This window comes from Strix uralensis, chromosome 8 (assembly GCF_047716275.1).
Source record: "Strix uralensis isolate ZFMK-TIS-50842 chromosome 8, bStrUra1, whole genome shotgun sequence".
NCBI lineage: Eukaryota > Metazoa > Chordata > Aves > Strigiformes > Strigidae > Strix > Strix uralensis.
In genome coordinates this window covers 19,551,136-19,569,982 of record NC_133979.1, presented here as the reverse complement: position 1 = coordinate 19,569,982, position 18,847 = coordinate 19,551,136, and the positions used below count along the sequence as shown (strand labels likewise).

The following is an 18,847-nucleotide window of genomic DNA, read 5'->3' as shown; positions in this document are numbered from 1 at the left end:
CCTAGGAAATCTGTATTCTTCTGAATTTTGCTGTGTCAGATGTGCTTCCACTAGGAGGAGTTGTCATCATATACTTATGCTGTAAGAGTATTGGACTTGTGCTTTAATTAACTCATTTGGTGGAAAATGCCATTACTTATAGTTACAGCGTGAAGTATCTATAAAGTTAACCTGTATCTGACTGGCTGCTTGTACTTTCTGCTAATTGGTATCAATATAAATATGAAGGGAAGCTTGCAGCTTGTGATACCTTACATGCAAACTTAGGTTTGTCATTTGTATTTAGGGCAAAAATGGAGTGCATTTCCTAGAGATTACAACTTATTTTTAATGTCATGTTTTCCGTAGAATATTGTGATAACTTGAGAATTTCAGTTTTAAGTTATGTTTTAATAGTCACAGTTAAGGGAGAAGCTTGAAGTGAAATGTCAGGATGTCTAGAAAGCCCAAGAAAGAGGCAAGAGGGGAAAAAGTTAAATCTCATATGTGCGCAGTCAGGATCTTTTTGTTTAACACTTATGTCGCAAATACTGATTATGACTTAAAAACATGGTGTTTTAGAAGTTCTAATTGGATGTACTTTCATTTGCATTTTAAATTCAATGCAATGCAGTTACTGCTTGGATTTAAGTGCTTCCTTTGATCTGTTTGGCACTCAGGTGTTGTAAGACAGTGGTACACTTGGTGGTACACAGTTTTGCTTTGTTTCTCATACTGTTTTCTAATACTCATCTCTTTTCATCAAATCATGAAATATGATTCTAGTAAAATGTGTGTTTTGGTAGCTTTTCAGCAATACAGCTACTGCATAGACTCCTGTGGGGTAAGGAGATGGAGACCTTAATCAAGCCTGTCCTTTAATTAAGAGAAGGGGTCTGCTTAGGACGTGTATCAACTTGATATGTTTAAAAGACTTTCAGATTGTTCTAGAAAAAAGAAAATGGATGTTTAAACTTCTTGGGTATCACAAACCAGAACTGAAGTTTTATGTGCAGCTTTACTATTTTTCTTGTCTAAGTGTCTTGATTTTTGCACTGAATCAAACAGCTACAGTGACTTACAGCGCTGTCACTCTCCAGCTGTCTTCCCCATCCCTTTGCTGTAGTTGTTTCCACAACACAGTTGGCAGAAATGAGGAAGTCTGTGCCTCATTTGCTTTCTTTCACAGTCCAAGATGGATTAAAAGGGTATATGTTTACATGCAGACTGTGATCTGCATGGCAGAGGAGTCCATAACCTGCAGCAGAATTTGAGAGGGGATTTAATGTCTTGGATTCGCACTTTCACATCATTGCTCGCTTTGTGCCAGCACTAGCATTTGCTTGACCATTCAGTGAAGGAAATAAGAGACCCGATTTGACTTGAAATAACAGCCCCTTCCTCTGGGTCATTTTCTTTGCCAGATCAAGTCTCTGATCCCCTTCACTGAATGGTCAAGCAAATGCTAGTGCTGGCACAGCAAAGAAACCAGTGCAAGGGAGAAACAAGCACCTTGAGTTGGAAGCTGGTAATAGATGGTAGCTACATAAACTGGCTTCACCAGTGCTGCCACCAGACATGCAACCATAACTGAAAGCAGCTGAAGACTTGTAGTCAAATTAATTTGACAGAGAAAAGCAAAGCAGTGTTTAGACAGTCTATTGGAATATGAATGCCTTTCTTCTCTATTAATTTTTACAGTTTTTATTCACATCTCATGAAAGCACAGTAACTAAATGTGCTATAGATAGAACTATAAGAACTGTAAGAAACTTGTTAGGTAAAACTATAAGAAAATTGATATTTTGCAATATTTTAAGTGCACATTTGGTATAGACAAGATATTTCCACATTTATGGACAACAAATCTCCGTGTTTTATGTGGACAGTACAAGTAAATATCAGTTTATGTTAGCTTATGAGTTTTTGCCATATTCCAGAGTCTTGGATGAATTAATTTTAATGAGGTCTGGGTAGAAGAACAAGGAAAAAAAGATTAAACACAAGTAAAAAATGTGTATCAGTTAGCCAAAGACCTTGGGCAATTTGTTTTGGTTTGATCCAAAACATATTTTACTACTCAAGGTTTTTGATTTATGCCGAAGTAAAAAAACTCTTTGCTTGCCTCTACAGCACAGATGGCAAAATTGAAAATGCAAATATATTTATAAATTTTTTGAGAATATGATATACAACCTCACAGTAGTTTAACAGAGTTTGTCAGCCATTACTATATACTGTCAGCAGCATGGTATGCACTGTGCAAATGATTAGTGGCTTTAGAGTGGTCTAATTTATTTGCTTAGCAGATAATTAGGATGCTGGTTGCTTTGAATCTACCAGCTTACCCCAAATTACTTAAAACACCGGTATTTGCATTCTCCATACATACAAATGCATTTAGTTTAAATAGCCAGTGTGACTCATTGCACAGGAATGTCAGTCTTTGGATCTATTTTAAATTGGATATCTAAAAGAGAAATTATCCAATTTTTTTTCTATGTTTCAGTAAAAATCACCACCAATCAAAATAACACATTGGAAAAAAGTATGATGAAAATTCAGCTGTGCAATACTATTTATGAAAAACTTATGTTTTATATAATAAAGCTAACTGTGGCTAACACCTTGCTAGCTCTAGCAGATAACATTTGCACTGAAGGTTCACATTCAGTAATTTGTCCTTTTAGTTTTCTTTCTTCTGTTCAGTTAATATCTCCCAGCACAGTATATTATTAAAATGAAGAAAGTACATTAGATAAGTAGTTTGACATATTTTAGAAATTGCTAATTACTATTACCTACTTTCTTTGACAACTACATATTTTAATTGTAAGACTGCATGTTTTTTCCTTTTTGTAGTACGTACAACACTAGAAAGGAGTCAACTAAGTAGATTTCTTATGTTCTTTTTGTACCTTCTCATGCTCCCTTTCTGCTGTGCCCCCGCCCCCCCCCCCCCCATACTTCCAGATTTTTTCTGAGGTCTATTCAGTTGCCTGTTCCACTTCCATCGCATGCTGCCTCATGGAAAGAGGTTCACCTCATATTTTCTCCTTTTCCAGTACTGTGATAGCACCTTGGTTCTCTTACTGCTGTTTTACCTCTGCATGCTTACGTGATGCTGAGAATAATTCTATGTCAACAGCTGATTCATAAAGTGAAGGTGGCACTAACAGTTTAGGTCCAGACTGTATGGATATAATTAGTTTCAAAGAGAATTAAGTATGTATTTCACTTCACTAGGCCACAGATTTTTGAATGTAAATTGTTGTCTTAAGTAAAATAATTGGATCATTCACAATTTTTTCCATGATTTTCCTCCTCTTGTGTATTTCTACAAGTTATAACAGGGATTTCTTTGACGACTTTTATTTCTTTGTTTTATTTTGTTAAACCATCATCATTGTAAGAACATTAACCTTTTTTTACATTATGTTCTTATGCTTTCTTTTTCCCTCTCCACCCTTGATGCCCTCTGCAATACGGTTTTGTACATAGGTCACATACCCACTTATGACACTTTCTTATATAGGTAATTATTCCCTTGTAAGATGCTTTTTGATGGAAGCCTAGAGATCTGATTGTAGTAATTATTACATGATGAGTAGTTGTTGCCTATTATTCCTTTTCATGCAGAGTTAGCCAAAACTTAAAGGTTTTGCATATTGTTCCTATCTGAAGAAAAAAAAAACAGTGGTAGCTTATCTTTGATGTTTTTATGCAATGTACCAAGCTCTGTTTCTGTGAATACAAGAGGATTGATGCAGTAGGGGAAACAGGGTTTTTTGGTCAGTTTCCCACTCCTTTCAGCCACAGTCCTTGGCCCAAAAGGTGCTTTCTCTGGACTGTCTAGTGCGAGGTGACGGTATTTGTTTGACCAGTGGCTGACACTTTGATTCTGCTGATGGATTGCTTTTCAGATATTTCTGCTGCTTCTGTCTCTTGCCCTGTCTTACAGATGCCCTTCCTTTTGGCTAGCAGAAAAGATGGAGATGGCTCTATAATATGCTGGTTTTGATCAGTGCATTACCAACCTATAGCCTTTTTAGATTAGGAGAACCATGCTCAATTCTTAACTAGAAAATTTCTGGGTTTTATTTAAGGCAGTAGGCTAGAACAAGTCTCACAGAAATTATGGCAGTTTACTGTTACTGTATTAACAAATCCTGGAGAAAAAAGTTACTTTTCTCACTAAGATGTTATCACTGCCATAGAGATGAAACAAGCTTTGGGTCATTCACTGGTGTGTTCTGACTTTCCCATTCTGCATTTAGTATTCTTTATACAGAACAGTCAGCTTCTGAGGTTTTTCAAAAATACACACATTTATTGTCTTAAACTGTACTAATGACAACATGCTTTACACTTGGCAAAACATTTAAAGAAGAGAGAGGAGAAATAGAAATACGACCTGGGCTGCAAAAGAAAACATAGTTCTTTTGTATTAAGGTGGTAAAATCTCTGGGAGGTGGCATCACAAACATGATGACCACTTCTAGCTTTTTCTAGTTTTTCATTCTACTGCATTCAGACACTGACACTCCAATGGCAGAAACTTTCTGCCATTCAAACATGCATTGCCATAGAACATTTTAAGAAATAGCTGTCTAAATTGCTTAGTTAAGTATAAATAGTTAAGATGTGATCAGCAAAGAGAGCAGACCTTTGGTCAGTGGTATTACTTAATGCCACACTACAGGACTTGACGCGTACAGAATGTTGTACGGGAAGGTCACCTTTATTGAGGCTGTAATTTAGAGAGTTTGTTGATTTCCCTGATGCCAGAGGAAAATAAAGGTGCATCTGAAAATGAAAGTACATCTGAGTACATCTGAAAACAAAACTGATGGACCCTTGATTCAAGGGAGCTAGTTAAGGCACACCCAGTTCAAGTGATTAAAATCCTTAAGAAAACTCTTACTCATGCGCGTGTCCAATAAATCAACTTTTCCTAATTAAATATTGTGTCACAGCAGGAGGCTAGTCTTAATTTGGAAGTACAATACAAGTCAATTTTGCTGAAGTATAAAAGGCACAATAAAAGAAATTACTTTCTGGATGAGATGAAATTGCTGGCTCCGCTGACTCACCAGAGGAACTCTGGTGAGGACGGGATTCCACCATGATACATGGCTTGCTCCTTGTCATATTACAGCCTGAATCCCTAAGGGGGACTGACAAAGGAGGATGAATTGTTGTTCCTGGAACACTTACTATATCCACACAGTGATTTGGAGTTACTCAGCCTTGGTGTCTTTGTAATACACACATAACCACTCTGCAAAAATTACAGTGAAGCTAATCTGATGAAAGCACAGCTGTGAATTAAGAATCTGATATTACATATTACTTAGTTTGTGTTTGGAGTATAACAAGCCAACATCGTCATCTTTTGATAGTTCTGTGATATTGTGATAAAGAAGAAAACTAATTATCAGTATAGTAAAGCATTGCAGTATTGAACAGTTGGATTTAAAAGCTACATGTAAAACATCCTTCTTGGTGCTTTTCCTTCAGATATGCCCCAATACGTATGACTGCAACTGTGAGCGTGTTTTTAAGATAATACAGGAAAGCACTCCAAAAATAAAAGCTAAGTTCTGTTCAGTAGATCAGAGTGCCACTGTAGGAACCTTCCATTATTACCTGTTTGATAACTTTTTGGCAGCAACTTCATTTCATAAAAGCCTCTGAACAGCTGGTGTTCAGAAACAGAACTGTACAAACCTAGGTTGTATTTGAATTGTTTATTTTGACGTTAAAAAAACTGAAATTGTGTAAATGATGTGGGTAATACTGCAAGACCTTCCACATAAGGACTTCAGAATACTCCACTTTTAAGCTTGTTAAGTAATAAGTCTCACTGAATAAATAGAAGCAAGTCACGGACGAACCATGGTTTTAGCACATAAAAATACGGTGATCTGACTAAACCTATGACTATCTCATCATTGCAGGAAACCTGAGATGTACAGGAAATGACAGTGTTTAGAATGGGTAAATAGAACATAGATCTTGTATTGCCCTCCAATAGATGCTGTCATCTTATATTTTGGTTTCCTTCCTTCCTGTGGAAAGAAAGGATATTTGTTTTTCAGTGGGGAAAAAAAATATGTGCCCAACATCTGCCACACACCTTGCTGGTGTGTTCATAATCGTATTTTGGATGTTAGAAAAATGGCGCTACTTGCCCTAAGCAAGAGTTGGTCCTATCTTCACAAAAATAAATAGTGTAAAAGTAGAACAATAGTAGGAAACGCCCTCTGCCTAAAACCAGTTCTCATAATGATATATTTAGGGTCTTTTACAATTTATTTTATAATTCCATTTTACTCTTAACCTTGATCAGGCTCTGAGTATATCTCATGTTCTGACCACTAGGTTGTACCCTGCATTCAATCAACAGTGTAATATTGGCTAAATAAGAGATGTTTGAGTTAATGTTTCTCTTCCCTTTCTTCACCAAAACTACCGTTAGCAGAAGGATCAGAAAGGCAATTAGTTATCATGTGTGAGAAAGGAAATTCCCCCCCCCCCGCCCCTTCATCTGTAGGAACAAAGTTTTCATTAAAACAGTAGGGAAAAATCTACAGAGCTGTCAAAAAGACATAATAGCACGTAAAACTATGCCATAAAATAATCACATTCAAAGGTGTAAGTGCAGCATATTTGAAAACAATGCATCTTGTATCTCTTAGTATCTCATTGTATAAAGTTAACATTATTTTCTGCTTGCACTTGAATTTCCTTTGTATGGGAGTTTGGAGGCAGAGAGATTATTGGTGGGGTTTTTTTGTTTTATTTGGTATAAATTAATAACAGAGCAAATTCAGCCAGCCAAGTAAGATTAGATAGCCACTGTTTATCACTATATTGTTTAAAGAGAATGTTGCTCTGTGGAATTCTAGGATTCCTTTCGTGCTTAGTGTAGAATTTATCTTTGCTCTGGAATGATAAGTGTGGTGACTCTCCACCAATTCTTGTAGATATTTTTTTAATTGTCATGTATTAGTGTGGAAGCTAAGTATTCAAAATGAAATATAAAATTTGTACTCTTCAAAAATACCTAGTGAAGTTGTTGAACAGGTTTGAAAACAAGTTCCTTTATGACAACAAAATTAAAGTCTGTGACTGAATTAGAAGTGTATGAACCAGAAAAGAGCTATTTGGCTACGGTTTTGCTAATGTTCTAACCAACTAGCTGTGTTTTCCTTTTATCTCTGAAAATCATACGCCTTTCATGCTGACCATCTTACAATCTGAAAGTACCTGTTGAAAGCAAGCCAATAAAGGAAAGATTTCAGTGGCTGAGCTTGTCCTCGCCTCACATAAGAATGTTCTCTGTGGCTTTAACATTCCTCAGAGAAATTCTTTTGTGGCGTGTCCATTAAATGTTGAGATTTTCTGATCGGTGTTACTCCACAAGATGATCTTCGTTACTGTAATACCAGCATTCTTCAGATGTATACTTGTCATCCATATCCTCCAATACTTTCACAATAATAAAAAACCTGCAATAAAGCAAGTAATATAGTGGAGTATTCCAGTGAAGGATAGAGGGATTTCACAATGTGATTTGTAAATTATCAGGTTTGTTCTTTAATAGATCATGAAGTGACAAATTCCAGGATTACAGCTTCCACAGTGTAATGGTGTGTGTGTCTCTGAAGTGTAACCATTTTGACTTGTTTCCAAGGTTGACCAAGTCAGAACTCAGTGACTTGCAAAACAACGTTTGGTTCAAAACATTGTGTATCTTGCTAATGGTACTTGTTCTAATTTAAATGCTTTTAAAATATCTTTGGGAATGTATTGTACTTTAACACAGGTAATACCGCTACTACGGCCTACCTTTCTACAGGACAGTATTTTTGGTTTTGCAATTTGTATTTAAAGAAAAAGAAAAGCTTCAATATTTTTCTAGTGTTCCAAGAATTATAAAAATGCTAAATAGCTTTGTCTATCTGACAGAAAACAACACTGGCTCTTTGCTGACCATAACATGTCAGCCTTTAGGCAGCTTCTTGTCACGTGTTCAGAGTAGACAGATGTGTTGGAACAAGTGGTTTGTGGCTGGAAAGTCATAATTCCAGTTGATTTATACAGACCTAATAAGCAAGTACTTTTCCTGAAGTATAGATGAGAGGAAAATCTTCAAATAAAAAAAGTATTAAAAATGTATGATTAAAGACACTGCATGTCTGAACATGAGCATTTCCTGCTCCTGCCATCAGTGCTCTGATAGGAAATGTTCAAGTCACAAGTTACAGATTTAGAATTGGGCATCCTTGAATTTATTTAGGATATGCTCAAACTTGCAAATAGAAATCTCTTCACAAGCTCAGCAATTCTTTGGAAGCTCAAGTATTTGTTTACGTAGATCTTGCATAACTGCTTACATAGAGCACTGATATTGGGAGAATATTTTATGTGTCTATCTTTTGTCTTTCTATGTCTGTCATGTCCATCTTAATGTCTATCTTTTATTTCAATTTAGCAACTGTTAAAACGTAACAAAAAGTATTTTTATTTACGGATAACTCAAATTCAGATGGCATCGTGATTGAGACCAAACTGTAACAATCTCTAAGTTGCTTTTCTTGAAGAAATATTCCATTACAGGTTGACTTTAGCTATGTTCACATTTCGGACAAACACAGACCACAGAATCTTTTTTCATTTTGACTGTCTTACAGAATATGCAGTTTCATTCACTTCTTTCATATTCCTACACATAACACTATTCCTTTTGCTATTTCTCTTCATTTTATACATTTTGTCCTATGTTACACATGTAAGAAGAATGGCATTATCACCAAATGAGCATACGGAGAAACATTCTCTTGAATACAAAGGCTGAGTATTATTTAACCGATATTACAGTATTGAGTGACTCTGATTCATCTTCTAAAACAGTGGTTCTCAACCTGTGGTCCGTGGATCCCTGCGGGCCCGCAATGTCATCACAGGGGGTCCACGAAGGCTTAAAGTAGGGATGGGGAACATCCAGCCCAGAAACATTTTGTCTGGCCCATGGCAAGCAGAAATCATTGCAATAAAGATATTATAATAGGAGTGTGTTCATTAACAGATTATTTCTCCTTCTCTCCAAATTTGAAGACCCTTCATGAGAAAATTGAAATAAATATTTGATGAAGTCTAGTGCCTTAAATCTCAAATTAAGTCTTGGTGGTCCACCACCACAAAAGGTATTTAAAGTGAGTCCGTGGTGAAGGAAAGTTTGGGAACTCCTGCTCTAAAAGATTAATTCAGATGTAAGAACTAGACAAAATATAGTCTTCAACATTCCCTGTTTGTATGAGGATTACAGTGAAACAGTGAATTAAATGTAATAATCTTAATGCATAGATAACTGCTTATTACCAAGCATCCAAGGGAGTATGAATCTCTTTGGCCGTAATGGTAGAACTTCCATGGTATTAAGTGCTTTCTGAGTTGTTCAGTCATTTAACTGAGCAGTAGTATTTGTAATGGGGTGTTGGTTTTGTTTTTCAGAGTCAAAGGCATTGTGAAGTGAGAGAATAGGTGATGAAGTATCTATCCATTTCTAACTGGCTGATCCAGCTTGGTCTTGCAGAATATTGCACACTCTTTGGGCAGTGTGATGGCATAGAGGTAAGAACTGGCTTTTTCAATAAAATTCTTGAGAAAATGTCAAGCAAGATGATATAATGCAAGTGATTAATGTTCCGTGATATGATGTTGGAGCAAAATACCTAAAGGCTGATAGTTTGCTTTTGTCTTGGGAAAGGGGAAAATAAAGCCAATGTCTTCTGTAACTGTATACTAAAACTCAGAGAAATAGTCACTTACTGGTGAGCTAGATAAAATTAACATTTTACTGTATTAGTCACGGCTGTCTCAGATTGTACCAAACGGACATGTTCACCAGAACAAGAGCATATAGATAACTTCTATTCTGCGAAAGTTAACAAATAAGTTCCTTTCTTAAAATTCAGAACTAGATAAAATACAGACATACATGCCAATTGTTATATGTAGTTGTTTATAGGTAAATGGATACTGTGTGGCTTAAGAGTAATCTTCTCTGTTGAGCAAATACTGCATTACAGAAGGACCTCATATCAGTCATCTTGAAGATCCATAGAGATTTATTTAGAAATTCTTAGGAAGCCCTTTTCACACAGGTCTTGATCAAAATTTCTTTTTTATTGTCCATTTTGTGTTTTCAGTTTTTATCATCCATGTACAAATTTATTGACACATACATACTATATCATCAATTAGATACTGCTTTGACAGGTTTTAATTCTGTCTCATTGTATTCCTAATTCAGAAAATATATGTAAAAACTACAACTGAATATTCTCATCAACTGAAAATATCTTTGGATTCACTTTGAAACAAATTTTTTACGATTTTTTTTTTTTTTGTGACTAATCAAAGTTTCATGAAGTGGCACTAAAGTTTTTCAAATTGGCTTCTGTGTCACATCTGTGCTGCTTGTATACCAGAGTTCTTAGTGAGTGTCATGATAATCTCATAATTCAAGCAAAATAAAAATAAAAGGATTTTAAATTTTAGTAGAATTTGTCACAGCTAGGAAAAGGACAGCATTTTCTACTTTCCCAATTGAACTCAGTCAGTAAGACTTAGAAGCATGTTGAAAAATGTTATTATGTAATTCACACTACCATCATAAAGCAGAAGACCAGTATAGAACCATGGGAGAGCTGTTTTGACAGTCAACAAACAAAAAAAACCTGCAGCAAAGATAGTTTTGCTGGAGTCCAAAACTTAAAAATAGACTTAGTGCATCATTCTGGATACAATGGACTTTTTTTAAGTTCAAGGCCATGAGTCAGCATTTCAGTTCTGCAGTATCTGTAGATTACAAGTATTATATCATTTCATAGTTCCTCAGCCAAACTGAGTATTTTCCTGAAACAAAACTTTGAGAAAATGCCTGACTTACCCTGACTTCACATACTTACTAGTCTGCTTAATACTAGACATACACTGAAGCACCATGTTGAACAAAGCTTCTGAGTTCTTGAAAGTCTAAGTAATTGCCTTTGATGTCTTCTACTTTTAAAAATAATTACTAATAACTGTTTACACTGGGGTTTTTATCACTGCAGTAGAAGGTATGATTATATCCATTTTGTTGAGGACAGTGAGGCAGTTTCTTGAATTAAATTGTTCTTAGCTAAGTAGTAAATTTATGGCAGTAGCAGACAGTTCTTGGGTTTCAGTCAACTGCTCTAGCCAGTTCTTAAGCCAGACCAGAAAGTGTTTATGATCTTGAACGAAGAAGGAATTTCAAGGTGGGAGACTTTTCTTTCTGACAAATAAAATTTCCACATATTAGTGTTGTCTGCTGAAAAATGCAGCAAGTTCTTTTAAAGCTACTAAAAAAAAACCCTAAAATGTGTTATAAAATAAATAAAAGCTCCTAATGTGTTACCCCGAGAATATGCTGTTCAGTACTGGAGTTAACACCAACCCTGTTTATGTGCTTCCTTACAAGCTTTTTGCTAAAGTTTGAAGAGCAGACATATTGCATTTGTACTACTTTGTGTGTGGTTTTTCTTAGAGGATGATTTTGGGGTTTGGCGGGGAGGGTGTTGGGGTTTTTTTGAGAGAAGCAGATGGAGCCTCTGTCACTGTTGCTTTCTGCTGAAATGTGAATTCATCATCGGTACCAATTTTTGCATTTCGGTAAACATAGAAAGGGATAAATTAAGAGTAAGAATTATTCAAGTCCCTTCTTTCGCGTCATTAGGTTCATATGAAGTAATATTTGAGAATCACTTATGACATTTTCAGGCACAGCTGAATTTCCCTAACAGCTTTTGAAACAGTTATAGCTAGTGACATAAAAAATTGAGGCTTTCAGCAATTAGAGGACTACTCAGTCTAAATCAAAGAATGTCATGCTTTTGCAGTGGTTTTAGTTTGAAAGAAAGGTTTTTAAATGACAACTTCAAAAACAGTGTTTCGCTTAGAGTAGAAATTCTGTGTCGCTTGTCTTATTTACACAGTGAAACAATGTGATTTTGTATTTTAGGGTCCTAGGCCTGACTTGTCAATTCTCCATTAGAAAAGGCCACTTTTAGTGCCAGTAACAAGACAGAGTACATCCTATGGATTTATCTTTATCTGATTTACAGTGAAAATACAGAACAGTAAAAAGAAATAAATTTGATCATAAATTTTCTGCTTTGATTGTGTTTTCTTTTTGCTCTGAAAGATGTCATCATCAAATGAAATTTTGTATATACTTATAAATCGACATCAAATTGAAATTTTGTACTGACTTTTAAAGCCTTGAGTTATTTAGCAGCTTATTTTGAAAATAAAATAGTAATGATTTTGTGAAGAGAAAGGGGAATAAAAGAGAACAGTTCAGGTTTGATTACCCAAATGCATTATCTGGAAATTGATGTTCTTTGAAATAGTGTCACAACCCATGTTATGTATTGATTACAATGAATATCCTCTTGATTATCGAAAACCTTCCTTTCCAATATTTTTATGCCCCTCAGTTCACTGAGCTTTATATTCCTTCATTAGCTTAAGTGCAATTGGCATGCTAGCACTTCTGTTTGGTTGTGGTTTTTTTATTCAAAGGAGTCATAGCTTTTAGAAACTCTCCAGCAATCTTGACCAGTTTTATTTAGAGAAAAAATTTAGAGACAATGAATTAATTGTCTAAAAGAAAAATTCTTTATCCCTTCAATGACATAGCTTATCATGACAGAGGGGCTTCATATAACACATAAATATACTTACGTTTGCTATTACATAGCTTACAGTATCAGAAACAGCAAACCTGTCTGAAAGAAATCTGAATTCTCCTGGACTAATAGGTATAGTATATTCCTTTCTGGCATTTACTACAGGACTTACTCCATCTTACAGAAGTTGATCTTAGAAAAATGGGAATTGAAAATCAAGTCCAGCGAACACACATCATTTCCAATATCCTGCTGCTTCAGGAGCTAGAAAAAAAAAGAGGTAAGATTTCCATGTTATTTCCTGAAGACTAAGAAGAGAATGAGTTAAGGCAACCCAAGCTTTCCTGTCACAAAGAGGTCATAAACTAATACTCTGATTCGGCCTAGGATACTGCTCTGAGTACAGATCACGGGGTACTTTACATAGACAACAAGAAGAATAGCTAAACATTAATCTTCTGGCAGGTTTTAAAAAAATAATATAACCTGTACTTTTTTTAGAATTTGTCAGAAAAAGCTCAGCTTTCATTTCACTTTCTATTGCTCTAACAGTCTTCAGCTTAACAAGATGCAGTACTGATGGAAGACTGTGTCATGAATGTCTTCCTCACTTGGGAAGATCATATCAAAAGGTCTAAACCAAATTATTTTGTGTATGTGCCACTTCACCCCTAGTGAGGAGAGAGGAAGAGTGCTTACGCAGGCAGTCCTGACCCTGCTTTTCCATTTGGGACTTTGCTATGAATTAAGACTTGATCACCACATCTTTTGTGATGCTTTTATCAGTTCAGTAACAAAATTCAGCTCAAGTTCGTGAGTGTTGGAACAAGCCCTGTAAAACATTCCTTTCTGAGTGGAAGGATATGGTGAGATGTTATTCAACTATGACTTACTGTACAGGATATTTTGAGAACAGTTAACAAGGTACGAGTATTATGCAGTCTGACCAATAATTCTGAAGATCACTGCCTAAGGCTTTTACAAATTTAATGTGAAGCAGTGATTTACTTGGCTAACATTCCTAGTTTTACCCTCTCTTGGTCAAGATAAAAAGACTTTTGGAACATGTGTAGAAATTGAATATTCACAAAATGTGTTTAGCTACTTTAACTTTTCACAATAAACTAGAACTGGTTGTGTACAAGTAGATCAGTATATTTTCTCAGTGTATTCTGAGGAGTTCAAAATTGGTTTAACAATTATATAACTTCTACAGTTCATTAGTTTAACTTTCTTAAAGTATGAATGTAAATATGACATTTTTGTAACTGCTACTGTGAACAGATTAGGAAATTATTCAAGTTGATTACTGCAGTGAAACTAGATGTATTTCAATCAATCTATTTTCACGTGGCATTGGGACTGCATTTTGTAACGTTTTCAGTTACTGGAGTGAGGAATATATTACAGTTCTCAATGTAACATTTTTTCCAAGGAAAGGACTGTTCAAACTGTCATTCACATGGTGAATTGATTTATAGATAGTTATGTAACATTTCAATTGACTCACTGGAACATTCCAAATTCTATTAATATTAGCTACAACTCATGATTGTTCAGCTTCAGACATGTTGAGCTAAATCTGATCTTGCTGTAGTGCTAGTGATTTCAGTGATTTTTGAATACGAGTCAAACGTTTTATCTCCAAACTGGAGTGTGTATAACTTTTTGACCTTTGGACATATGTCTTGCAAGGTGACAGCATGATGCCATTTGTTTCTTGTTTTTGTGGCAGTTAAGTGCTAGAATTCTTTAAGCTCAGTTCTAGTAAGAATAGTGGTAGTTCATATTTTTATGGTCATTTATCGTGGTGAGCAATGTTTTTGTTCACTCTCTGGTTTTGGCTGATGAAAATAATTAAGAGTATAATTGAATTATGTGCTTGAAAAAAGAGCCAAATTGATCTCTGAGTTGTTCTGTTTACACCAGGATATTTACATCTTAGATAGCTTTGCCTATTGTATTAAAGAATTCTAGGAAGGCTGCAAAACAGATCGGTTCAGTCAGTCATACATGCGTGCAGACTGTTTTGTTTTCACAGTAGGGACTAATGATTATCTAGTCTCCAGCCTATTATGACATGGTTTTGTTTTGTGTCTGTCTTTGACAGAGTGCTGTGTCTAGGAGCGAAGTGCCTAATCAGTTACACTGAAATGCTTGTTTTCCAGCACTGAACTGTACTGAAGTCAGACATTGGAAAAAACATTTAAAAAAAAAATCTTCCATTCTATTAAATAAATACTAATGTCCTATTAAGGTACTTACCAGTACAAAGCAAAAGCTGTATTATTCTGTTTGCTGTTATTTTGAGCTTTAAACAGCAGCATTGTATTTGTTGCTGGTTCAACAGTTTCCAGACAGTGCTTGATGTGATAAGTCACTTTAATATGCAAGCATTTTCACAAGGCTAATTTCATAGGACTAAGCATTTCTTTGTACAGTGAAGTTAAGTTTTGGAAAATTTTGGCAAAACATTTTCTGTTTTCTAAAATGTTACCTGATTCTGAAGCTACTTTGAACAGAACATGTCTCAGTATGCTAAGATTTGAATTCATCCTGTCTAGCTACTCGGGCTGTGTTTACTCAGTAATTAATACCAAGATCTGTGCATTGACATAATGCCCAGTAACACATTTGACCTGGATCAAATATGTGCGCATGATCACATATCTGTTGAATTAGGTAGAGTACACAATACGAAGTTCACTACCTTTTATGATTTTTACGCTATCTTTATGCCAGCCAATGGTAGGAAAGTGATTAGAATAACTGGTTTGACGTGAGTAGCATTAGCTAATCAGTAGAAAAACAACCATTCAAAATTGTTAAACCACTTCAGCAGAACTGATTTTGTAGTGGATCGGTGTTTTGAATAATGGGGCTCTGATATTTCTGATCAGTATTACAAAACTGAAAGGCTGCCGTGCCATTGACTCTCGTCCTTAATTGAAGCTGGGTTTCCAAAATGCCAGCCTAAGCAGTCTGTGCCCTCTTCAGCTTTCCTTTAGCTGCTTTTTCCCATCTCTGTATCATTCCTTTTGTTGTCAGTAAAACTATCCTGCAGTTGCATGGTGAACTGATGGGGAAATTTATCTGGCTAAAAAACAACTTTTTTTTTTTCCCCTCATGTTCATCCAGATCAAGTCCCCATGCCAGTTCACTGTTCAGCTGCACTAACACTTGTACGAGTATGAATGGCCAAGGAAGAGATAACACAGGGGAGCCCTGATGGCTGAAACAGCCCCACTGCCTAAAGTGAAACCACAACTGAAGGTGTTCTATTAGGAGGCAAGTCACTCTGTGCTCCCTCTAGGTATTAGAGACAGATGAATTCAGCAGATAATTCAGTCCACTTTCAATGTGAATTACCTTTTGTAGGTGTCTATATTTTTTGTTGATCATAGAGATATCTCAGGACAGCTGACTTTCTGGCAGATCACTCGGCAAGTGCTAACAGCTGGTGGAATGAATTTAGGCCTAAAACCTACAATTGCAGTTGGCCTGGAACGTTTAATCTCTTCTTTTGAGTGCAGCCTTTCAAATGTTAAGAAGGTGTTGATTTCCTCTTCTGTAAATCCTGATGATCTCAAATATTTGCTTAGGGATTATCACCCTATTTCATTTCCTTGCAAATCAAAGTACACAAGTGGAAAAACGTTTCCAGTTTCTGCAAACTTTCTTCCGAAGTGCAAAATTGTTACCAGTTCTGAACATACTTCCTATGACTGTTTGATGAACAGAATACCATGTGGCTGTGGACGGAGTCAAACTGATAGCTGTTCAAGTCCAGGATCTTGTATCAGGTAGTGGCAAAGTAGATGTCAAATGAAACATGAAAGAACACACCAACTCATTGTCATGCTTTCCCAGAATACTTTCTCGGCTTGTAAGCATTTAATCTAACAAAAATGAAATTTCAAAAAGGTATGAATGGGAAGAGCCATAAATACTCTTTCCGCAGTCCTTTTGTCTGTATCTTGACTTACCTTTTGATGTGCACTGCAGCACATTCTGAATCTTGGTGTCCTGCCATCTAGGCCAGTATCCATTCATGTATTCACAGCATGCTGTGACTCCTTTGAGATGTACCTTTTGTTTTCTGTTCCAGGGAAATTGTAAGAGTCAGAGGGTGGGGCCTGCAGCTTGCCTGGGCTTGTCCCAATATAGAATCAAAATGCATCCAAAATTCAGGTACTAAACCACTCCTAAGTAAAGCAAAATGTGGGTTGTGCGTCTGTCTATGCCTATAGAAATGTTCTCAGCAGCTATCTAGCACCTTTCTGTAGTCTTAGAAATGTTTGTTTGGCATTGCAAAGGAGCCAGGAAATAGCGTATCCTCTTCTAGAAGTGGCTTTTTCTGGTATGAGAGAAACTGATGACAAATTAGGTGTAATCTGACTCCCGTATTACACAAAAAGGTCTTCCTTCCCACAGCATGAGGCGTAGCGCACTGTTCCGTAACAATCAGCAGTTCAAGACAGACATCCTGAAAGCTGCAGCCCAGTGCTTATAGAGTAGTGCTCCAGGAAGGAACCATGGTTTTCTCAGTATCCTCTAATACAACTAAAGTGGGGTTTGATGTTATGGGGGATTGGAACAGAGTGATATTTAATCATGTTACCATATTGTGCTATGGTCTTTAGAAGTGTGGTTTTATTTAAGTTTTCTTATGATCTATAGTAAAGGAATAAATCATGCTTCAGATGCATTGAGGAATCCTACCATAGTGTGACCAGCTCCTTCAGTGTGGTGGAAATGTTACCTATAGAGAGGGTAATGTAAATACATAAATGCAAAAGTCTATTTTGATACAATAAAACAATACCTTGGATATTGCCGGACATGAAAGATATTTCTTGATTCCTTTATAACCATGAATTTAAATACAGAATTATTGTTGAAAGCTTTGTATCCTTTGGCTATTAAAATGTTTGTAAGTATTCGTGATGTATTTTATATACATCATTGGTTGAGTTGAGTGGAAAGATACATAGAAAACTAAGTGACGAAAAGTTTTTTTTTATGAGGTGTTCTAAGAGCTAGAACTTTGTTTTTCCAGTACCTTCTGGAATACTTCAAGATACTGATCTAAATTCTGATTGATAGCATTTTATGGCTTAATGTGATTTCATTAACATCTTAGAGTGTTTTCCTTTGAGAGGCTAAAGGTATAAAGAATATTTACTTTTTGTCTTGTATGGGTTTTCTTATACAGAGAGATTGCACTTTTTATAGAATATTTATTTAGATCTTTTATAATTGTATGTCATACAGAGGAAGCCAGCCTTAATGGATTTAAATAAAATATATGCATTGACATAATTTATCGTGGATGAATATAAAATAATATGCAAGACCTGAATTAGAGTAAATGTAATTAATATGCCATAAGTTCCTGCTTTTGGTGGGGAAAAGATATTTTACATTTAAACTCTTAAATAACTGTTTCTGCACATGTTTTATTTCTTGCCCTGCTGCAGTAGTGAAAAGTTAAATATGAAGTGCTTTCTTTCCATGTGGGTCTTCTCCTTGTCATTCATTATATAGAAGACCTCTGATGTGCATTATTAAGAAGGAAGATGAGCAAGCAGTACAGACATTTGCTTGTGCTTGGGACAATGGACAGACCAGCCCATCTTCAAAGAAGGTGTAAAATAACAGAGGGACTCCTTCATAGGCTTTTATTAGATGGCCAAAACAATTAGCATAAAGCCATGACTGCTTTTGCCTTGTCAAACACAAATATCTTGCCCTTGTCACTCTTGGATAAAACCCTTTTACCCATTTAGGCTTTTTTGCTTCTCTTTGAAACACTACAAACACAACCCGAGTGCTTTGGAGCAGTGGTATGTAGTGTCAACCTGGCAGATTCCAGACTAGTGCTAAACTATTCTGGTAGCTTTGCCAATAGATGGAGAGGAGGCTGCTTTGAACACTTTCATCTGCATAGCAGCTACCAGAGGTAGTATTGCTACCTGTGTGGTCTATTTTGCTCTCACTGAGAGATACAAGGATTTGAAGGTTTTTGCCATTTCTGTCTGAGGAGGTCAGAAATGTAGATGCTGCTACAAAGTTGTAAGTACACACCTCTGTACCATTTCATCTGTTGAAAGTTCCAAATTAATTTATTGCTGCTTTCTGGC

General features: G+C 35.9%; 1 protein-coding gene across 4 annotated transcripts in view; it reads left to right on the top strand.

Annotated features, from left to right (window-relative positions):
- BCAR3 (BCAR3 adaptor protein, NSP family member) overlaps positions 1 to 18,847 on the top strand; it is a 112,907-nt gene that overhangs the window by 27,962 nt on the left and 66,098 nt on the right. The window contains exons 2-3 of one of the 4 annotated variants that reach the window (XM_074876533.1): positions 9,499 to 9,618; positions 12,870 to 12,984. In XM_074876533.1, coding sequence (XP_074732634.1) covers positions 9,532 to 9,618; positions 12,870 to 12,984 — 202 coding nt within the window. In that variant the 5' untranslated portion in view covers positions 9,499 to 9,531. Of the gene's footprint in view, positions 1 to 9,498; positions 9,619 to 12,864; positions 12,985 to 15,842; positions 15,993 to 18,847 lie in introns of those variants that run through there. The other 3 variants (XM_074876534.1, XM_074876535.1, XM_074876536.1) reach the window with 3 other exon arrangements.